At 37.2% G+C, this 23,909-nt stretch overlaps 2 protein-coding genes across 6 annotated transcripts; both read right to left on the bottom strand.

Annotated features, from left to right (window-relative positions):
- Positions 1-61: 61 nt before the first annotated feature.
- Positions 62-18,712, bottom strand: LOC124305959 (receptor-type tyrosine-protein phosphatase N2). Of its 5 annotated transcripts, XM_046766024.1 has the most exons (18): positions 18,463-18,712; positions 18,281-18,395; positions 15,316-15,414; positions 8,972-9,025; positions 8,743-8,803; positions 7,803-7,934; positions 7,550-7,643; positions 6,454-7,294; positions 5,871-6,047; positions 5,468-5,514; positions 5,096-5,390; positions 4,932-4,999; positions 4,408-4,791; positions 3,108-3,329; positions 2,899-2,904; positions 1,729-2,093; positions 1,380-1,433; positions 62-1,284 (listed from the first exon to the last, which is right to left on the bottom strand). In XM_046766024.1, the coding sequence occupies exons 3-18, from the start codon at positions 15,404-15,406 to the stop codon at positions 1,008-1,010; spliced, it is 3,168 nt and encodes a 1,055-aa protein (XP_046621980.1). In that variant the 5' UTR covers positions 15,407-15,414; positions 18,281-18,395; positions 18,463-18,712; the 3' UTR covers positions 62-1,007. The 5 variants fall into 5 exon arrangements, with proteins under 5 accessions (XP_046621980.1, XP_046621983.1, XP_046621979.1 ...); XM_046766027.1 differs by having other exon boundaries at positions 5,468-5,502; positions 18,281-18,712; XM_046766023.1 differs by having other exon boundaries at positions 18,281-18,712.
- A 3,488-nt stretch (positions 18,713-22,200) lies between these two features.
- Positions 22,201-23,672, bottom strand: LOC124305974 (uncharacterized). Its single transcript, XM_046766059.1, has 2 exons — positions 23,334-23,672; positions 22,201-23,158 (listed from the first exon to the last, which is right to left on the bottom strand). The coding sequence occupies exons 1-2, from the start codon at positions 23,386-23,388 to the stop codon at positions 22,416-22,418; spliced, it is 798 nt and encodes a 265-aa protein (XP_046622015.1). The 5' UTR covers positions 23,389-23,672; the 3' UTR covers positions 22,201-22,415.
- Between the last annotated feature and the right edge of the window lie 237 nt (positions 23,673-23,909).

Genomic DNA, 23,909 nt, shown 5'->3' on the forward strand with positions numbered 1-23,909 from the left:
TACGCATATTCTATCTCGTTTATACCGCTACATTGACTTTTATTATCATATTGTTAGGTTCATTGACCACGCTAAACAATCAATAGAAGCACTTTCTAGTTAAACGTTTCGTTCAATGTATTATTTTTTTTTTTTTTTTAATTGAAAGTTTTCCCATCTCATATATCTAATGTGAAGTATGTGCTGTATGTCTCTAATTGCTGCGCATGCTATCTCTCTTTTATATTTATGAATAAAATAATACATTTTCTTTACTTTTCTTTTTTTCTGTATAAAGGATGTGGCTGTAAACCGTTCTGTATCTAGAATTTTCAAGTCTTCTGTTCCCTTAATGTTTTCTACGTAGAAAAATTATTTTGATGGCAATTAATCCAATAAAATTGTCAACTCGAAAATAGGCCGTGTGTTCTAGTACAAACTTTTTTGCACATTCTAACGTGTTGCGACTAAAAGTGTCTGTAATTTTTTTCACATTTCATCATAACTATAATAAAGAAAAATATCAAAAGAAAATTTCAAACTAAATCTTCAACAATAGTCAAGCGTTATTACAAACTCAACGCATGTACGTTTATGTCTTTACACATGTATTATATACTTATTTATGCATATATTTGATTCCTTTTCTCCAAAAGTAGCTGATGGTTTTCAAATTCTACTTTCTCATTTGTCTGATAATCTCAAGAAATATTCAAGGCTAAACTCAGATATGTTAGAACATATACAATATCATTCAATAACATTCAGTTTGCAGTACGTGAAGCAAGTTTGTCCTCTCATCCATTGTCGGAACAAAAAATCAATGGGCACAATTCGGTATCATTAAATACGATCATGTTAACGGGTGAAATAAATATTAGATTTTTGGGTCCAGATCATTAGAAATTACTAAGAGAGATCATTCCCATTTTAATGTTCATTTACTGTCGGACCAACAAATTTTCGTAACAGTATACCAATGATAAATCCTTTCACTAATCTTTTCTAAGATCTAATACGTACTTTTTTTACTGATCACCTTTTACTGGAGGAGAAACTGTGGTTGTTGTCGGAGCTGCTGACTTATCAGCTGGTGGAATTGGCAGGGCTTTGAGTATGGCATGAACCTCTTCAGCAACAGCCATAAGAACAAACTCAAATTGTTGCTTTGTTGCTACCATTCCGGGTCGCTGATCACGAATGTGTTCCAGCGTCGCAGCAATGTCGATTTCCTTTGCACCTTTTGCCATCCGGTTTAGAACCATATCGATTAAACAATATGTTCCTGTACGTCCAGCTCCGTCGCTATATAAAGTAGAGTAAACAATTCGAAATCCACTAAATTTCCTTTTTTTATTTCAGACTACCTTATAACACGTGTGCTAGTTTTTCTAACTTACCTGCAGTGTACAACTATTGGACAGGATCTCCCTCTGTATGACTTGTTAACTTTTCTGCAAATACAAAACTCTGATGAAATTGCTTGCTTATGAGTAAATATGTAAAAAAATTACGCCAGTTGGTAGCATTAACGTCATTAAACATATTAAAAACGTCATGATTTAATACGAGACATTTTTCTTTCATAATTGTCCATTTTAGGGCTGATTGTAGTATAAATCTTTTCATTCCCATAATAATTTATCAAGTGCCTTTATGGCTCAAAGCAAATGTTTGCAGTAACGACGAAAAAAAATATCTAACGCACCATGAAAAGCTCTTGATAAAAATTTTAAGCATTTGACAAACCTGCGGAATTCGAGTAAAGCTTTAGTTGAGTGTGGTACGCCATTTTCTGGCCAGGATAAGAAGTGGAACTGTGTTACGGTTCTTGTTTCACCAGTTCGTAAGTTTTTCAGATAAAATGAACGCACGAGATAGTCATCGCACCAAATATGCTCCGAGACTAAGTGTACTTCGTAAATGTGGTATAATTCGGAGCCCTCCTCTGGCCAGTAGCGGTGACACATAGCATGGCCCTCCTCAGTCAACCGAGTTAACATCACTATGACAACGCTTCCCTGCTCCCAGACCAGTTGCCAGAAGTCTGCCGCAGTCTGAGGAAGAGCTCCTTGCGTAGCAATGTATGCTGGATTCCGAGGGTCATGGTCAGTCTAAAATTTGAACATGTTTTCATATTGTTAACACGGGCATTTTCACCCAAACACAGAAAATTATTCTATTGCATTCAGCAATTACACTAAAGCGTCGAACTTGCCAAAAAATAAGCTTGTTATTAGTTCATACCACGAATAATGTACTAAGTTTATGTTGATTCAGAGTTAGTCAATCATGGTATTTTCATTGCCATAACAGATCTCTACTTAGGCTCCCATAGTTTTAGCTTGACGGTCAAAATACATATGTATTGAGTTTAGGCTTATATTTCAAAGTTTTACCGAATCGAATAGATCCTGTGATAAATTATGTCGCTTGAGTTTGCAACCTTCATAGTAACTATACATTATTATGAATAATCGTTATTACACAATTTCAAAATTCTCATCATTCAATGAGTTGAATATTATACTCATAATTTGCAGACTCCAGTTCTTTAGTCATTCTGAAGTATAAAAATTCTGAATTCTTACGGAATTTTGTTACATCAACAACATTAACTTCAACCTCATAATAACTTTTTTCATTTTATTTAACACAATTTCGTAAAAATTTCCAATAATGATTGAGTGAATAAAATATTGTACTTACCGATTTGCATTAAGATTTTTAAAAAGCTGGTATGAAATAGAGTGTACATGCAGGTAATTTATAAAAGCATTTACCGTTACGATGTGGATCAATTTGATATTACCCAATGAAAGCAGATAACACCTCTCTGCTATATTATTGTTATACATGATTACATGGAATATGTTAAGTTTCATGCATCGTAACCAGCATGCGTTTTAAATTACTTACCGGTTTCTGAAATAGCAGAGCGGCATCCAGGAAAATCAATCTCGTAGATATTTGATCGTTAAATAAAAAGAAAAAATAATGAATTCTCTTTGATAAACCTATAGAATTTTCGGCTTGTTTCTATTAAAGCTAAGACGAAAATTAGTAGTGCAGACAGACAGCTAGAATACTACACTTGAAAGTCAAGAGAAAAGGATTGAGGTACTAACGATTGTCGAGGCGTTGATGTAGTCAGAATTATTTATGTTAGCCAGATCATTTAAAACAACTCTGGAGTGATCGTAAGGAAGTGAAGCTCCTGAACGGTTTCGCTTCGCATTTTCTTCATCTTCTGCTACTGCCGTTGAAGAAGGTTCTGCTTCGTAAGCGCAAAGCGCAGTCCATTCTTGATCCAGGCGATCCTTGTTCTTCAAATGATCTTCCATGTATGACTGTAATACACATATGTAGCGTATAACATGTTCTAAACAAGATTTGTGATATAAATCTTAAGGGGGTAGGTATATTAGGGTGGTTCTTATTTTGGTCATGTTGGAACTTCCAAATGCATGCATATTTTTCCATTTAAAAACTCGACTGCTTGGCAGGGCGTGTTAGAGTTATTGGAAAACTTCGGGGATTTAGCGGGATTTTTTCTATACATGTTGATTACTTTTGGAGGGTAAGCGCGAAGAAATTCCGACATTACCAAAATAAGAACCACCCTACTGTATATACGAATAGACTGCTGAAAATCTGGGTGAATTTTGGAAATCTATATCTCGACAATCAATGATTACCTTCAATTGTGGCTTGTTTTATTTAAAAGTATGTAGATCAAGCTTCATTTACATAATCTTTTTTTCTTTAGAGTCAATTAATAGGAAGCAATGTTATTTGAATTTGGCATCGACAATAACGTCAACCATTGTGTTTCAGGACATGATATCTCAAAACTGGCTCAACCAGTGTAGTTCAAATTTGGAGATGACATTCTTGGATGGTTTATCTTATCCTCTTTGCCATCATACCGCTTTTATTCGTCAATCATATTTTTTGTTAATGAAATAAAATTGTTGTAAATTTCCTAGGAAAAATCGAATTTCAACTTCATACGATCATTACATTGAAAAACAACCGGCTATGGAAACAAGGATAGCAGGGGGGGGGGGGCAGGAAGATAATAGGAATGATCCAAGAAAACTGTCTTCAAATTTCAAGTATATTGGTTGACCCGCTTTTGAGATATCATGGGCATCGCAAATCATGTTACGAAGCAAAATGGTTGACGTCATTGTCAATAACAATGCTTGCCAGTAATTGATTCTAACAATAAAAAAAATGTGTAAATGAAGCTCGGTTCACATACTTTTGAGTATAACAGACCCCTATTAAATTGAATAATTGTTTGTCGAGACACAAATTCCTAATAATTTCCCACTTTTTCACCCATCTACTCGTGTATAACCCTTACTGAAGACGGAGTGAATCTCAAGTAAAGATCACAATCTAATTTTTCACTGTACGCACCAGAACCATATGTCCGGTAGAAATGTCCATGTTGGAAAGAGCCGGTTCTTCGCTCCATGAAGATGTGCTCGAACGACTTGAGGGAGAATTGTTGGATTCACTTTCGCGAGAAAGATTAACGACACGTGGTGAATCTGGTTTCTCAGCTGGCTGTTTGGCCTGCATTCTGACTCTACAGAGATCCTGGTAGTCCTTCGAAGCCTCCGGATCAGGGATGGCCAGGCCCGCCAGCTTGGTTCTTGATTTGGCATGACGTCTGGCAATGTAGAGTGTTACAGCGGCTGCAGCACCGGCAGCAGCCAACCCTGCGGCCAGCAATGCGTTGAAGGAACCAGCACTCAGCTCCGACTCGTTACCAACTTGTAAAATAGCTGGTAATTTTGCCTGTGTTGTAAAGTTTAACCCATTACTACAACTGCAGCACGATGAGAAGAGTCGGTCTAACGATAAATCCAAGTCATCTCGTTAAAGTCCAACGACGTTCGGCAAGAGTGAAATAGTTTTTGCACAAAGTTCTTGCTCACCTTATCCCCGATACCGGCTCTCAGAACTTCCACTTGAAGACTGTCCTTCAGTTGTCCGCGTATTCCATCTGTGATACGAAATAAAGTGCATTTGTAACTATGTCCGACATACCTTTCGTATCTACACATTCATCTTGTTCGTCAAATAAATTCAGTGTTATTACCAATTTTATTCGCTACGTCCGTGGCATTGTATCCTTTACTATTGTCCGGCTTTACTTTGAACGTGACTTCGGCTCTTTGAACTCGTATGTCAGTCAACGTGTTCGGTTCGAGGCCCAACAGTCTGCCGACCTCGTTAATTACATGTTCACCTTCGCTCCAGGTGCCGAATTCTCCTTTGAATTGCATGTATACGTGGTCCATGTCGACATTCTTGTACGAATTACCGGTAGTTTTTAATTTGTGCGTGCTGCTGGTCAGCTCCTTCTTTACAAGCGGTAGTAGTAGAGGTTCTCTCTGTGAAAATACCAAGTTATACAATTGCGTTAGAGTCTCAAGCGTTATCCTCAATTATCGTATTTTAAGACACTTGCCTGTTGTCTTTCATCCTCGGCATCGTCGGGGGTTTCTGTAAGAAAACCTTAATTACCATTTACCTGAATATAGTCAAATGTGGTCGACAGATTTTAGTCCCTTTGGCAAAATTTTTCTCCGCAACTTTTTGACCGAGAATTGTACTAAATTGACTGTTTTTTTTTCTTCTTCTTTGGGTAATAGAAAAAAATGCGAAATTCATAGTAAAAAATCCTTAAATTCCCGACAAGAGACTGCAAAGAAAGTTCAAGAATACTTGGATCTTTAAAGTGAGGAGCAAAAAAATTTCATCAAAAATGTTAAGAACGTACAAGGACAAAAATGTCCCAAGAAATTCTCGTGCAAAATCCTGCAGAAAAAACGTCACAGATTTGATAAAAGGACACTCGAATGTGTTTTTACCGGTATTTTGTGCAGACTGGGTCTTAAAGGCATAATTATTTGTCGCGAATGGTGGACCCGGTTTTTTAACGTCTAATCTCTCGTGCCGTTTGAATCCCGCAAGCTCTCGTCTGAATAGTAGAGCATCCCAGTGATTAGCAAAGTCGTCGTTGTTGAAATCATTTTCGTTGGAAATTGCTGCAAATGTAATAAAAATATATCCTCATAATTCCTGATCTTAGAATTGCTATTTATAAGAGTTCTTTTAAGAAGACTAAAATTTTCGTTTCGAAGAATGTTAAAATGCAACTATACTTTACAATTCTTTAGTCACGGTTTTTACTCTGAAGTAATTATGCAGAGTAATTTATGAGTGAAATGAGAAATTATATGAAGTAGAATAATTTCACAGAATTTAGAGCAAACATTGTTATTCACCCCTGCTGTAAAAATTGTTGAGTGTGTTTGACTAACATTGTTTGAAACAGAAGTTTAGGTTTTGTTTGATCTATAAAATTGTTGACCCGTATAACACGTCAAGCAAACACATCACAAGTAGATATAAATAACAAATGTAGCCTAATTGTCAGAGACCGAAACTCACCTGACTTGAAATTGCCATATTTCAACGGATTCACCAAACCACCCTCTGTATACATTCCGTTCTGTCGTGGTATAATTGCATCTCTCGAAGGCTCGTTGGCAAGTTGAGATTCAAACATTTTTTCCAAATCTCCCCTACCGATTTCGAAATCGTTGTCCTCATTTTCCGAAGTAAACCGTCCGATATTTGAATCGCGTACATTCTGATCCAACCATAAGCTGGCTTCCTTGGGAATTTCCGATCTTTGCAATTCTCTAGGGTATTTATACTTCCTCGAGAATTCCTTTTCGTAATTATCAAGAGGTTGCTGTATTTCCTGCTCTTTAAAATCAGCGACATTTCCCAGCAGCTGATCGGTCAGAAATTCTAACTGATCATCGGGAATAAGATTAGCTTTTTTCGCTATCCTCTCTAAATGGGAGTCTCTTTCTTCTTGGAATCTACGATTTATCGCATCGATATAGTTTTGTTGTAAACTCGATTGGTAATTTCTAATTGACTTTGGGTCGAATTCGTAGACTCCATTACCGCCGAAGTTATCCAATAGTAATGATTTTTTCTTCACCATTCTTTCGGGATCGACAAAATTGTCTTCGACCAATGAGATATCGCCCAGCTCTCGACGTGCTCCAGAATCACCCCAGGCATTATTCATTCCTCCCGATCTCTCGTTGTAATCAGACTCCACTATTTCCTGAGCATTTGGATAACCGATATCTTGGATGAAAAATTTTGGGACTTCCTTTTCCACACCTGGCGGGTAATATAGCTCGTCTGCAAAGTCTCCATGCGGGTCTTCTTCACTTGGTGTAAACTTTACTATTGCTATTTTTTGAGAATGCTGACGGGGCAGTAAGTCATAAGAAAATTAGTCGATTCCTATGATTGGATCGCATGCGGAAAAAATCAGAGCAAAGTCAATTTTCTCAACATATTTTTATAGTTTCCGGATACCGGAGTAAAAATGCAATTTTATGCAATTTTATCTTCGTAATCGAAAACAAACGATTCACTTAACATTTATGTGTGCCTAACAACGAATGGTACTAACTCGTGAAATTAACTTTGCTCCCGTCACTAAATATAAAAATCTCACCACGTCGTTTCCTTCATCAATTCCATCATCACCGATAAACTGATGCTTCTCCTTTTCCTTCAATCGATTGCACAGCTCGCCTTCGTTCGGTGTTCTAAAATTATTGAAAATATGGCAAATGTTATAAATTATTGAAATTATAAACCTAATGGGAATATAATTCCAGATATTTACGCTTCGATAAGTTTTAGATTACACTATCACTGCAATCAAAATGTGATGCTATTATTTTCAATTCGTTCTTAAAAAATACCTGAAGCGAAGAGCGTACAAGGATCTCTGAATTATGCACTGCGTATACGGATGTGACCATCTGTATCCATCGATTGCCAATTCTTCTAACTGAACTCGCAAAAGTTGCAGTTGGTTTGGCCGGAGATCATATCTGAATTTGAAGATATTGATGACTACTTATATTTAGACATAGATGTAGCGTTACTTTAACAGCTAGGTGAAAATGCTCCTTTAAAATTCGTTGATAACGTCTCGTGGGCTATTAAAAAATTCGTAAACGGGGAGCCTTTTTTCAAGGGAGAAAATTATTCAAACTTTTCTGAATCTTTCCACGATTTTCGCTGCAAAAAACTTGTAAAAGTTGGGGCTTCACGTCACATATAATCAAAGTTTTGCTGAAGAATTTTTTTTGCCAAAATGCGGGATTTTTCCGAGTCAATTTAAAGGTTGTGAAATTTTCGTAAAAGTTTCAAGATTTTGAGGAAAATTGAACTGTTGTGAAGAAAGACTTGGAGTTTTGTGAAAATAAAATTCAATGGACCAACTTTCGAACGATGAAACTAATTTAGATAAGATCAGATCTTTGTTCGAAAAAATCAGAGGTTTTGTCCATCTGTAAATCTTATTTTATACTGTTTCGATGAAATTTTAAGAAGGAAATTTTCACCCTGGTGTTTTCATTAATTGAAGATAAGCGATTTATCGAAGATGAATGTGAAAAAATCTCAGTAACTGTAGTGCAGTAGTTTATAGCAATGAAAGTTACGGCAGATCTAATTAGACTTGCAGCGTAACATTCTTGTTTACATATTCTGGGATGGTTTCACAGAACGTGATAGTGAAAGCAAAGTAAATTGTAAGTCCAATTATTTCTGGTTACTTAAATTATGAGGCGCAATATATTATCCCTGGTAGATAAAATCCTGAGTAATTTCGTCAGCCTTGTAAATTCAACTCACTTGTATAAATCGTCGTCTTCTATATTTCCATATTTTTGTAAACAACGTCCAAATGCCAGATCTAAGATAACATACCGAAACATTATGAGCAATTTCAATGTCACTTAGATCGCAAATCTCACAATATAGGATTACTTAAAATATAACTGGTTGTTTTTTTTTATAATCTCCAGAATTTTTTGTAAAAACTTCATATTCAAACACTTGGATATATATCTATAATATTTACCATTGTAACAAAATTCAACATCCGGCTGACAAAGATTTTCACTGAATAAGCAGCCTGAAAAAAAGTTTATTCATTTGTTATTCAAATTACTATACTCAAATGGGTCAAAGTATTTAACATCTATAAATGAACATCGTATTCTAAGTCTAAGACAATGTACAGAATCAGAAAACAGATCCGAAAATGTTGAAAAAGTGACGAATCATCGGTGGATTTTTACGCCATTGTTCCTAAAAAAAAATTTCATTTGATTGTATGATAAAACTTAGAAACGCTAAGTATATCAGCTTTAAAGCTGTATCTATAATGCAAATCATATATTATTTCTGCTCACGAAATTGTACGTCGTATCGAATTCTCATATACATATGTATATAAAAAAGTTGCGAACTCTTCTTTCGTTTCAAATCTTGTCCAGCCATCATACACGGGGATAACATGAAAATAACTAAATCCCACCAAAGATAATACCCCCGAATCCCTTGGTATGCGGAAAAACGGCTTTATTCTAAGCTCTGTTGAGAGAATGTGTATAACATATGAATGTATACAACAACTCGCGTTTATATAAAAGATTACTCTTTTGTACATCGACCACAATGGGCATATAAAACATGTATATGTGTATATATATATATATACAGTGTAAGAAATGGGTGAGGAATCTCAACTATGGTATACGAAAGCTTTTTTAACCCATTGCATTCATTCATTTTTTCATACCTGTAACATCGTATTATATTTATATCTGTATAGTATAATATTAATGGTTATACCGAAGTACGAAACGCCTGTATAAAGTGGATCCATAACAGATTGCCGAAAACGGTCGATCGATCGTTGATCGCATTCATAAACTGGTCACGTTTTACGCATCGAGGGTTGAAAACCGAAGCGCCAGACGAGTTTGAAGCTAGTAATAAATATGGTACCGCCGGCGGGGTTCTCGCCCCTCTTATGATGTACATGTAAGAGTAGACAGTTTGAAATTCCAAAGAACGTTGGCAGGACTAATAGCTGCCGGGATAGATGCGTGGGAAGAAAAATTTATCAGGCGGATACCGACACACGGTAAAGTAGGACACAGGCAACAGACAGGCTCAATAACGGCCTCCGGGCAAACTCCGGTTTTGTCGTGGGCGTTATTTCGCTCGCATCAGCAGCAGCTGAGACCTTTTCGAAAATCATCTCTCATCCGTTTTGCCAAACCCCACCCCTCGCCCCCCACTCACTCTCTTTCCCTCTCCCTGACTACGCTACAAAAAAATAAAAACACGATACGTTTACCGTAATTTCTTGCTTTCGCCCTTTAGCGTTTTATTTTTAGGTTGGTTTGCTGACCAAAAGTCTGTACGTTTTAGTAATTTTATCACGAGATAGTCGTGCATTGAGTAACGATTGAATTATTGTATATAGGTATGTAGATGAGCTGTGAAGGTTGCTTGAGAAATATGAAAATAGAAAATAATCGAATAATAATTTAAAGGGTTGGGATGTCGATGCTTCTTTCGAGGTCGTTTTAAGATTGTTATAAATCTTGTAGACTCGTTCGATTTCACTCTACGATGGCTTATTTTATTCAGTAGACCATTTTCCTACAAATTCACTGAAAGACTGTCCTTTTAATCACTTTGGCATCTTTACAGATATTTAATATTCCAACAATGCAACGGTAAAAATTACGATCAATAGAAATGGATTAATTACTGGAAAAAAAGAAAATTTGTCTCACAGATTTTATTGAAAATTGAGACGCTAATTTTATCTTTATCTTGAGCTTTGACATTTGAAAACTAATATTTAATTGTTTGAGTTACGACGCTTTAAAAAGGCAACAAAATTCTCTCCAAGCCTGCACTATTCACGGCATTATGATAAAGAGCAAAATATCGCTATTTTACACGAAAGTAGATCATTGGTGGCTGTTGCTCTTTGAACGTAACGTCACCTGCGTATTTCCTAATTATACGTACCTTACAACCGCAGGAATTTTTAATATCGTACATGACATTTTTAAACGATTTTAACCTTCTCGTACGAACCGGTAGCCGGGGATTTAATAAAAGTGTTATTTAGTTACAGCGCGGAACAATTGTAAAGAAAATTAAGTTGTCGTATACCTCGAGTCGTAGGCGAGGGAGTGAATGGCAGTTGGCGGAAGGAGGGCTTTAGAATTCAATTATGAGAATTTATAGTGGATTCTCTAAACACCGTACTGCAAATCTCTATATTACGTCTAGAACATTCTTCAGTGACAAACACTGACGCCGACGACAAAGACAGCCTCGGAATAATCTTTTATTCATATCTTCCACGGCCACTTCCTTTCAAATACCCTGCCTAATGTGATATCGTTACACCGTATATAAGGGTCGACAAAATATTTGCTACGTTGCAGCAAAAAAGGTCGCGTTGCTTTCGTATATTATACAATATATGCGTGCGTGCGTGTGTGTGTGTGTGTGTGTACACATATATATTAGGGTGGTCCTTATTTAGGGTGTTGACGAATTTTTGCCAGACCATCCCCCACATCAATTTCAAATAATTCGAAAACAATCGCCTAATTTTTTCAGATTTTTACATCAAATCTAAGATAGTCTCCGCATTGTGATCGAAGTTTTTATTATGGAAGTGACATGAGAAAAACTTTTTTTCTCAGTATATATTTTATTGCAAGAGTATTAATGTTCAAAATAATCTGTAACCGCGAGGTTTTGGTGAGAATTAGTGCTACTATCTGGGAAAAAATACACATCATCGTACCAGGCAATCTAGACGAATTGCACAACCTCGAAACCCGACTTTTTTTTTAATTAGAGGAAGTGCAATTCATCTAGATTGCCTCGTACGGTGATGCGTATTTTTTTTTTCATATAGTATCACTAATGCCGACTAAAACCTCGCAGTTACAGATTTTTTGGAACATTGTTACTTTCACGATAAAATATATAGTGCGAAAAAAAGTTTTTCTCGTGTCACTTCCATAAGAAACTTCGATCACAATGCGGACTATCTCAGATTTGCTGTAAGAATCTGAAAAAATTTGGCGACTCTTTTTAAATGATTTGAAATTGATTTCAGTGATGGGGCGGTAAAAATTCGTCAATACCCTAAACAAGGACCACCCTAATATATACATGTATGTATGTATGTATACATTTATATGCATTGGGCGCTGAAACCGATCCAGTTATCAGCAACCCTTTATAAATTATAAACCCATTTGGATAATACGATACTCTGCAACGCCCCCGCCAACAATCTCCTCTTTCATCGGATGATCGAACGGATCTTAACTTATTGTTAAACAAATTTGTGTTTTCTACAGGTGTATTACGGTCTGCAGCGTGAATGATTGTTTACTCCGTATATTAGCTTTTTCATGTTTTTAGCCACACTGAGAGAAATTTTTAGTTCCGGTTACCGCTCAGTCCTTAACTATTTTCATTTTTTACCACAATCGAAAAATATAGTTCTAGGTACAATACGAAAATTAGTTTTATAGCTGTTACCAGAAAGTCTAGTATCCGTTGCTATTCTATCTCATTACGATCACTGTTACTGTATTTTCTTGCAATTGTTGCGAAAATTTAATGCTTGTGCAAGGATAAATTGACGTTAAAGCCTCGTTTAACTAAAAAAGTAGAGTAAACCTCACAAACTGATTTTGCGTAGCAGTTACCATAAAATGATCGACAATAGCGCACAATGGTTACGCGTACCTTGTTTTTCCCTAATTCCAACAATATTCGAACAGTTTTTTTAACGAAAGCCGTTTTACTCAATTTTTTTAGTTACTGTAACAAATGAAACTTTTCTCAGTGCAGCTCTCGGGCATCTTCGTAACAGTAATACAGCCCTTTGACCGGAAGCTGAAACCTTCGCAGGCGTTAATCCGCAGACGTGACATTTGCATGACCCCCGAGTTCGTTGAAACGGAACTGAGAGTTGAAACTTTTCCTTTCAGGGAAATTACCAATATCGCCTGCAGTGCTGGGCTCGCTCATTTACGTCACTGGGTATGTAAGCTCTCGCGTTCTGGTCACAATCAAAATTATTCAAACGAATTACATAACAGCCTGAGAATGAAATGCTATAGGGTAAAACGTGCATGTCTATATAGTCATGCCGACAAAATCGATTCGTTGCCGTGTCAGAGCAGTAATTAGTCGCATTCATACCCACGCACGGTTCCCTACTTTACTGCTGGTTTTAAAAATTCATGAAAAATATTGTTTTCGGCATCAAGAACTCGATATTACCGCATATCGCCGGCGATATCGTCACAGTTTTTAGATGATAAAGTCTGTAATAACGGAACGACAATGAATAAACAAATAAATGTAATCTTAGATAAAAATTTGGTCGAAATAGAAGTAATCGATAGTTAAATAACACAGAGTAATTCGGTATTCGCAGACCGGAAAGTGTGGCTCGTAATGATCGCGGTAAAACGATACCAAGATCTTGGAGAATCCACAACTAGAGTATAAATAATCTGTGGAAAGGATGGGAAAAGTGAGGAATCCGCGGTATGCTGAGAAAGCGATAAGAGAGATATGGATTCCGAGTTTAATACATCCCGTTTGGTCAGACGGCGCGGTTTTATCGTTGAAAGATCGGAGTATCGTATATAAAAATAAATTTACTCGCAGTCGCTTATCGAGTTCGCTCATCGGGAGGGTGAAATTAAGTTAAAAGGTACGTATGTTAAGTACGTAGAACGAGTAAATTGAGATTTTATACAAACTGAGAACTACAACAATAAAAAGAAAAGTACCTATAACGACCTGCGTTTCCGTTGCGAATGAATCTTTTTCTGAAAAACAATAATGGATAAAGAAAACTAATGCAGCGCTGGCGAATTAAATTGTCCGGATTTCAGAGAGAGTGGATGCGTGTTAATGGGCTTGAAAATCGGGCTGAAGGATGAGTTTCGTTCAAGAAAAATAGGAACAGTCAAAACTATGCACTACAGCTATGCCCGACTTAATGACAGGGAAATTTTGATAAATCACGGTTTAAAAAAGTAACGCATTACGCGACGATCAATCATGTATAATAGATATAAATAGAGAAGCGTAAAAACTTGGAACTGTGATTTGGAAGCTGCATAAACGGAGAATAATCTATTGTAATGCAGAGTTAGTTGATCAGCTTTCGGAACTGGGATTGCGACTACAGCAGGAAAGTTAAGGTAATTTTAAAAAGTCTTCGTTTTCTGTCCTATGATCTTTATCCTCGTGAAGTATTAGACCCTGATATTTACATTTCAAAGCCGAAGTAACGACGTCAGCTTTGAACCAATCTCGCATCCTTATACATTATACAAAAATCAGAAGCGCAGAATCCCGACAATGACTGCGAAATTTTCTTCCTCCTATACGCGTCATTTGTTATTCAAACTTTTGCATTAGGTTTAACAATAAGATACTGATATTCGAATATGCCCGACTGTTTTTTCTCGGTTATGAAAAGTTTCTTCGAAAGTATTATATGACAGGTGAACATTGACGTCACGTGAAGCTCAAATACGTCGTCGGGTCTCGAAGTTTTGCAAAAAGCACTTATCGCGAAAACTTGTCAAAATTTATTCCGCTGGGAGATTATGTTGGCAGACTATTGAAATAAGTGGAATATATTGTTCAAAACTCTTATCGGGTATGAAAAATCATAAAAACCGTGATTCAAAATACTAAACAGAGTGTCGTAGCGTTCAAATTTATCTAGCAATTGTATAGGCTAGAAACATTTTTACTTAAATACGTACAATAAATATTAGAGCATGGAAATAAAATATATACGTTATTATCCGTATTACCCACCGTACTACCCAAGTAGCAAAAGATCCTCTGAAAATCAACTTTGACTAACGATAAGGCGTCATTGGGTCGTCTTCGGGCCGTTTGTCAGTCAGAAATGATTTTCATCTACTGTGAGAGGATTCTTCATTGGAATGAAATGGTAAAATTTGAAAATTCTGTGTGCTAAATTGCAACAAAATTGAAGGTGTAATTGACGTTCATAAATATAATCACCGCCTTATAATATATAATAGAATGATTGCGCTAATCTGTAAATGAAGAGTATGTGAGTAATGAATGACCTGCCAAAGAAACAGTTTTCGAACTACTTGAGGGCAATGCTATTGAAGGTGTTGTAACTCGAGCGCGTCTTCATCTGCGGTATAATTATAATTAATCTCCGAGTACCGCGGTATGTAACAGTCCCCCTTTCCCATTGACGTAAAGTACATTTCCACGCGTTATGAAACACCCCAAAGTCCCGGGATGACAACGGGGACGCAAACGTGGCTCGGGGGAATTGGGTTCAATCCTTACCAACGTCACCGTCACTCAGGATACCGTGGAAAGAGACGCAGAGCAGCAGCAGCAGCTCCAAGCCTCCGCGCCACCACTTTTTGCGGCCCATAGGTGTTCCTGTAAGCAATGTTTAAACAAAAGAACTCAGGCTTCAATTTCATACGGCTTGATGGCTTCCCAATTAATTTTATCCTTACGCAACCTAGGTCGTTATACGCTTAATTTCACCAAACACAATTCGAGCATTGTATTATATCCGGGGGCGGAATTGAGGGTGAACTGACAATTAGATATCCAAATCCGTGCCATTTGTGTCTTTACAAATGTGGAAACAAAACTCTCTGAAAATGACAGGCTATCTTACGATTCGGACATCCTTGTGTATACGGATAAAATAAAAAAGGTATCGTCTCTCTTGCGTCGTTCTGAGAACCTTTCAGACCTGAGATGCTTTTCAGACAAGTTTAAGATGTCGGCGGCTTTATGGGACGCTTAATTATACCTACGTCGACAAAACCAGTGCTCGTTCCGTTTAAACGTTTCACTTGGATAGGTATTTGTATCGCCGGTGAAAAATGTCCGACTATTTTATGTACGATTATTCGGACGCACTTTGCTTCTCAGAATAAGATTTGAAGGTAAATTTTCATCGAGGTAATTTTTGTGAAAATAGAATATGGTCCCGAACATTTTTATTGTCGCGGTAAAAGTACTTTATTGCAATAAATATTGGAGCACTGAAAAATGTCAAATTAACATATCAGGTACCAGAATATTTCACGTTTCTCGGAAACTTTTACGAAACCTTATCCTAATTGAATGCAAAATTTGACTGAATTTAATTAAATCGAGGAAAGTTTTGGAAAAATAGTGTATAACAAATTCGAGAATTATAACAGCTGAACTAAGAGAAGGATTTGCTACGTGTTCATCAGTGTATTTGTACCGGTGATAAGTCCAAAACAGTGCTGGATCCCGAATGATTAAACTCGAAGCTCGAAGGTCAATACATGCCTAATCCAGAGTTCCTGGTTTGCTCGGTCCAATCTCAACGCGTATGACATGGAAAGTCAAGCCGTGAGTCTAGCGTGGATGAGGGGATTACCCGGTTTACACTGGAGTTGATTGAATCTCGGACAAAAGGAACTACGCGTAACGGTTCTTCCCCCGTTGTATTGCTCTCTTGGTTTCGTACGTTCATGCACCTTACCGACAATGAGTGCAATCGGCTAGCACTATACGGAGGGTAGAGGCAATAGATAATCAACAGCAATTAACAATTAATCTGTTAACGTTCACCGGTGAATGTGATTCGACCGATGCAAATTCGAGAATCATTGCTTATTGCTATTTATTGGCAATGACTGATGAAATCTACCCTTCGCAGGGGTGAAATGAAATTATAAGTAATCGAGCGATAACGTATTTCGGCATGTTTGAAAAAAATTTAATTAAATCGCAACCTCTTTGCAGAATAGGATATACGAAACATTGATAACGGAACATATATTTGTACTGAAAGAAATGTCTGATTGTGGTTACAATACAGTCCTTAATTATTTTCATTTTTTTGCCGTAACCGAAAAATACAGTTCTGGGTACGAAATGAAGATGAAATTTTTAGCTGTACTCGAGAATCTGATACGCATTGTTATAATTCTTTATTTCACTGCAATAATAAATTGATGCAAATGCCTTATTTAACTGAAAATATGTACCTCGCTAAACAAACAAATTCAATGTTACGATGACCAGAAAATGTAATATCGGAATTTAGAATTACGCTCAAGTAATTTATACTTGTCCCACATTCTTTTAAAATACCAACAATATCCAAACTGTTATTATAACAACACCCAGTTCACTGGAATTGTCTATTAATTATAACTCATTATAAATAAAATTTCTCTCACAATCAGTGTAAACGAAAGCCGTTCAAATGATCTTTATTTGTCAACCTAGATTGTGTAAAATTTCGCAATTGTCGTGTGTTGCATCGATAATAACACCGTTACAAAATTACAATCTACATATGCTAACAAGTAGATAACCCCTTCAAAACAAACGATAAATTTCGGTGGCACAGCCGCTACCCCACCGATTCGGTTGAGATTGAGTCTCGCCTTGCCGGTCGTAAAAAGCACGCTGAAATCTTTGATCGCAATTTTCGAATATACGTATTCCTTCCATTTTAATCTCCCTCTACTCTTTGAAGGTAAAGATGATGTTCTCCTAATATGTGTAATCAAGTAATTACAGGTAACCAATAGACTTTCATTTACAATATTCTACACAATTAGACCAATTATCGAATGGAAAAAGCCAGCTTCGAAAGCCATATTAAGCCTTTCCGCGTAGATGTAGGTATAAAAATAATCGCATTGGATGAAGCAAGGTACGAAATTCAAATAAATTTCAATCAGTCTTAGACTGTTTATTGCTACTATAGAAAAGAGTGAGAGTTGGAAAATATTCAAGAATGATACTCGGTTGATAGGACACTGTATGTACGTAATACTTGAACCCTGCTCCCAACGACTTGATAAAAACAGCAAAGAAAGTGCGAGAAGTTTCATTGGATCGAAGATGAAACAACTGCACGAGTATTACATAGAATGATAATATCAAAACAAAACCTTACGTGAATTTGTTTTTCCCAATTGGTGGGGCAGCTGAGACTCGGATTGGTAAAAAATACGCCGAACAATTTGGACCGTTCGGAAATCAATGAAACCGTTTTACCTTGCCGCGTGGGCGTTGATAGCCCGTTTATTTGCGACGATCAGGGGCGCAGGGCGCAATGGCGCCCTGACTATGACTCCTGTGAAGCATCAGGTTGCACACACATGCCTCGCACCGAAAATCGTCGTCTTCAACGCCGCTGCCGACCGAGATGGTAAAAAGTCGCGCGGTTCAATCGCGGAAAAAATGGGGAGTATGAAAACGCGTGGGTTTTAATTAAATCTAAAGAGAGTCGGCTTACCTGGGCGTGACAAGGTCCTCAGTATCTCATTGTTGCATGGTCCCACGCGTCACTGGCCTAGTCGTTGGTAGGTGGTGCTCGGACCATTTCTGAATGGTCTCTCGGCTCGCGCAACCTAAAGAAGAACCTTTTGCGTCGAATTTCAAATCGATCAGACGAGACACGCGCGCCTTGCGCGTTACCTCGCTTAGCCGAAGAAGGCTGCTGTGCAGAGTCGTCGCCACCTCGAAGAGCCCTCAGCCTGCAGGAGTGAACGCACCGCGAACTTGGACTCGAATCGAGTATCCGGGAATCCCCGCTTCTCACTTGCCAAATTTATTTACACCTGCGATTGGCAACTTTGGTTCAATGCTGGCTCTGCGGCGAGTATATGCTGGCCTTTTTCACACTGCCAGGATACGCACAGACCCGCTGACAAGCTAGAATTTCCGCAACGCCGCTTTGCGACGTACACATTTTATCATGTTTCGACGCCTGCGCTCCGCGGATTTGACCGATATGGTCACCATGGCTCGGCTCCGCCACCGACGCCGCCGCTGCTGATAACTTTCTTATTCCGTCCTATCAATGCGGCTTACCACAAAGCTTGTATCATAATTAGGCTATCCGGTGCATTACTTAGCCCAAAGTTTGGATATTCCTCGGCTGGAATGTTTCTCTCTATATACGTTCCGAAAAGAAGTCGAACCCCAATGTTTCAAGAGATAACAATTTTCACCTGATTCTTTATCGTATTATTTGTATCCTTAGACACCGTCTAATTTTACTCTGCCTGTTTCGTTGATTGCCCTGTTGAAATTTTGTACTAACGGTATGTTCAAAATAGAAGTGATCAGAAATCGTGAGAATAACTGCTATGAGTCAGTCAACGAATTCTATAATTGTAACAAATTAATGCCAAATAGAAGTACCGAACTTACAATTAGTTGAGAGTGCGATTACACTGTCACTGTGATTTTGATACATGACCATCAAGATATGATAAAAACACTATTTTTTTTTTCAACAATCTAGGACATTTAGGTACAGTAACAGCTGGCTTATACTCACGAGAAGCGCGCGGCATCTAGTGCTTGGCTCGGAACTAATTCAATCTTCCCAAAATTTACAATTTATTTCGAAATAAATTCATAAATTCTGTTATCTAATTAAGAAAGTCTTCGAGAGAAATTTCGACCTATCCGAACATGTAATCGTTAATATATGAAAGGTCTGCCAATCTTCATTAGGATATTTAAAATTAAATTTTTATTCATTTTTCAGGAAGAATAAAGGTTTCGGGACATAAGAAATGCATAGAAATTGTGAAAATATTTCAAAGAACCTAAAAGTTTTTGTTGGGCTAACAACATATAATGGGCGTGGTTACAAACGACATAACGCCCAAAAGAGACTAATCTACATCTTATTATTATGGGTAAATTATACGAACATCACAAGGGACAGAAAACTGCCTTGCAAGCTATTAGGATTTTATTTCATATCCCATTAGGGTGAGTTCACGTACCGTAAATCATACGATAAAACCAACATTTATAATCGATTACGACTCTCCCTAAGTACTTACAATATTACAAGACAATTGTAATACACTCCACAACCAGATGAACATCCTCAGAGACATTGGATCGTGATGGTAATCCCAAAATATATGATAATCGCCACCGGCGAATCCTGTTCCGTAGAAATATCTTCGTGAATTGATACGATGATGTATTGCAAGATACATTGTACGTATACCTATGTACAATATTGTCCAACGATCGCCAGGGTTCTGCATCGTTGACCTATCAAAGCATGTGGGAAGCAAAAGGTTATAAGGGCAAACATTTCCCCCGCGTGTTTGCGGCTAACGCGCTAAGCACCTGTTTATTGTACCGTCCATGATTTTACCGTGTACACGGAACACCGATATTCGCCTGCGCACACATTCACTCTATACAAATTATAGGGGCGGTTGTATATGCTTTACGTACGTATGTAGAAACGCACAAGTGTGCGAACGCCCGCGTGTCCCACCTGCTATAATCACGAGGCTGATGTTAGTAACGTTAACTTAACGAAACATCAGGGAAAAACATTATTTTCTTAATTCTACAATAATTTAAGATTTCGAAATATGAGTGTTTTGTTTTATTACGGTTTACTGAACTTCAAATAATTCCAAAATCGCGAAATAACAGTTTTTCCTCAGCATGAATCTTTGTGATAACGTTACTAACTTAAATATTGTTGATCGAATGAGGTTGAAGTTAGTAACGTTATCGTAACGAAAAATTGCGGAAAAATCACTGTTTGCTTAGTTTCACAATGATTTTTAAGGAACTAATGTGTTTAAATATGAGTGTGTTTTGTTTTATTACAGTTTACTGAATTTCAGACAATTTTAAAACCGCAAAATAATATTTTTTCCTAGGCATGAATCTTTACGATAACGTTACTAACTTCAATACGATAAAACCGACCGCCAATGCCAACGCCACCCGTACCGCGCGCTTCAAAGATTGACGTGGTTGGTTGTGCTTGAGGGATATATTGATTAAGAACACTTGTTGCAGAGGCGGACGAGCGCTCTGCTCCTACACCCATTTTCCTCCTTATTCCACCCGTCGGTCGTCACGTCGACGGAACTCTTCAAGGTCTCTCCTCCGCGCTCCGCGACCAGCAACCCCGCACACATACACCCCTATATTTCGACGCCCACTCATTTAATGTTCAGACACACACAGGTACACTCTCGGCTTGTTTTTGCGCGCAAACGAACATGCGTTTTCTATATCTGTTGTTTTTACCCGCCACCCATTTCTCTTCCATTTCGGTATTATACAACACTCGAGATTTGTTGGAGCTTTTTCGCCCCTGGGTACAAGCGAATAATTGACGGGTCTCTTTTTTTTCAATTCTCGTAAAATTGAATCCAACAAAAACGGGCAGACGAACAGATTTGTACAACTTGATCAAACGAAACTTGGGCAAAATTTTTTATCCTGAATTAATTAGGGTTAATAGGAATTAGGACAAGATTATAAATCAAGAGGCTTATTATGTTACTTAGATTCCACGATTCCAGTTATCTCTATATCCTCTTGAGGATTTCGAACTCTCCGAGGGAGAAGTGATTGAAATACGCCCACGCGCCTGTCCCTGACATTTATCGAATTTTGATCTGGCGTATTATGAATCGCGTCGAAATTTATTTAATTGAGCGCATTAATTCAGACCTGATACAATTTGAGCCCTTCGAGGACCATTATTCTTGTACAAGCTGAGAATACAAGTTGACATTTTCACAATTCACTGTGATTGGTCTGGTGAAAAAGATTAACGCTTTCTCGATCAACTGAACAATACAATGAATTGTGATTTTTTGACGCATTTTTTTTTTTTTATAAAAAACACTGTGCATATAGTTCGGATATAAATTCCATTAAATGAAAAAAACTACTCGATATATTAACTTTACCCGCGAAATGTGAAATCAAATATATTTTGGTATAGGATACAATTAATTTGCCGTTTGTAATATCAGATGTTCGTATAATTTCATCTATTAAATCGAATACGTCGCAAATTGTGCGTATAATTCTTCTGGATTTCAGGTAGAATGTTAGACACTTTTTTTGTTCCAACTCCCACGCTCAGCGTTTAGAATATGACCTAACGTTAAATCGCGTATCAGACTGGTATCTAGCCATACAAACGACGAGTGCTTTTTTCTACCAATTAAAACTTTACATAGACGTACAAGAAGGATTTTCGAAAAGTTTAGTATTCACTCTCTAGATTCGGTTCTTTGAATGAAATGATAGTAAAAAAAATCGAATGAAAGAGATATGTGCTGGGAGAAAAAGCTAATTTTTGCACAGGAAATGGTTTGATCATTTTTTTGTAATTAAATTATAACAACAAAAACGTATCACTTCATTCAATGTGCAAATCTTTATTGAAATACAGAAAAATAGCTAGATTGATTCAGAAAATCTTTCCAAAGTTTTTGATAATCTTAAGGATGAAACACAATCATGAAAGAATGCATTTTAGTGTAAGTTACAGTAGTTTACTACAACGTTGCGATCTGATGAAAGCTGATGCCGTGTCATCAGCATTGCGCACATCATTCAAAAACATTGCAAACTTATTGTTGAATATCCTCAGTTGCGATGATACATACTGAATCCATCGGTAGCACAGGGTGATTTTCTGTAGGTTCTACACTAGTGGATTGTTTACTTAATATCGTGATCAGCTTTTCAGTGAGTGTGTTTTGTTGCCTGATCAGATCAGCCAATTTATCAAATCTCTCTTTTTCTCTTTGCTCCCTTGCCTCTTCCCTTTCTTTCCTTTCCAACTCCAGCTGCTGCATTATTGCAATAACATCGGCGTAAGTCACTTGTCCAACTTCTTCAATGATGTACTGTCCAGGATCTATTTGATTCCCTTCTTTAACTTCATCCTCTTCAGCTATGGGCAAATATTCTTGCTTCATTTTTTTCGATTTTGGCCCCTTTGCTTCTACTTGTTCCACCTCTTCGTCCCCTTGAAAACTTACGCTTCCCAATAGTTTACCCTCTGATTTTTCAAATATCTCACTCAGCTTACCAAACCACGGTGGAGTTTTTCCACTCTTTTTATTCAACACGCTGATAAAGGTCTTTTTCAAACTTAACCACTTTTGGTAGGCTACTTTGCACGGATTCTCACCCAACAATATCCCCTGAGATTCTATTTTTGCCGCTATTTGCTCCCAAACAAGCTTCTTTTTGAAACTTGAACTTGTTAGCTTGTAGATGAATTCCTCTGATCCGACTACATCTAACAGAATATCCAATGCATTTGGCTGTTCCCATATGCTGACGTATTTTTTGTAGATTCCATAATCTGTTGATGTATAAACAAATCAAGTTATTTATGCAGGTAAATACATTCGAAAATTTTTATTAATAAGCAGTAAAATAACTTCTTCAAAAAAATTAGCTCGCAGCAATCATTCAGCACAATCTATTTGTTGATATATTGATTACATTCTGATACAATGATAACAATCAGTTTCTACCTTCATGGTCATTCAATTCTTGAATGTCTGATAACTCAAGTGCGATTTCACTCATGTTTGAACATAATTTTCAATTTTTAGAATGTTTTTATCCTCTGTATTCCTTTGTGGGATAGTTTTTTTCTTCTCCCTTCTTATTTGTGGTTTATCGGCACTTACAAAACTAGATGAGAACTTCGCAAATCACGGCTAACTTTCCTAAACACCCTGTCAAATTTTCCATTGATCAGTTGAATTATTTTCAATTACCAAGTAACTACATTACTATTTGTTATGATAGGTTAATCGTCGTAAACCAATATCGCCGGTGTCTCACAAGCTATTAGTCACCGGCACTCGACATTGTTGGCAGTTGGCCTTCTGAAAGGCATCTGAATTGTAGGGATCTTTAATATTTGCAAGGTAAGGTTGGTAACGCTTGGTATAATTTCGAAAATATCCAATGCGAAAGATGTATGCAATATACGTGAGAGAATATATATTCAGCGTCAAATATTGAATTCACGAGTCTTCCATCGTTTCAATTTTCACTGAAAATCGAGACAGTTATGCTCGAACTATTTTCTTTGTAGGTAT

This window comes from Neodiprion virginianus, chromosome 5 (genome assembly GCF_021901495.1).
Source record: "Neodiprion virginianus isolate iyNeoVirg1 chromosome 5, iyNeoVirg1.1, whole genome shotgun sequence".
Classification (NCBI taxonomy): Eukaryota; Metazoa; Arthropoda; class Insecta; order Hymenoptera; family Diprionidae; genus Neodiprion; species Neodiprion virginianus.

Bases quoted from the DNA above. Each gene is read 5' to 3' on its own strand.
- LOC124305959 (XM_046766024.1), bottom strand. From the start codon at position 15,406: ATGGGCCGCAAAAAGTGGTGGCGCGGAGGCTTGGAGCTGCTGCTGCTG. The intron at 5,391-5,467 runs GCAAGTGTCTTA...GTATTTTCACAG, and splicing joins CCGAGGATGAAAGACAACAG to AGAGAACCTCTACTACTACC. The intron at 3,330-4,407 runs GTGCGTACAGTG...TGTGTATTACAG, and splicing joins CTACCGGACATATGGTTCTG to TCATACATGGAAGATCATTT.
- LOC124305974 (XM_046766059.1), bottom strand. From the start codon at position 23,388: ATGAGTGAAATCGCACTTGAGTTATCAGACATTCAAGAATTGAATGAC. The intron at 23,159-23,333 runs GTAGAAACTGAT...ATACATCAACAG, and splicing joins AGAATTGAATGACCATGAAG to ATTATGGAATCTACAAAAAA.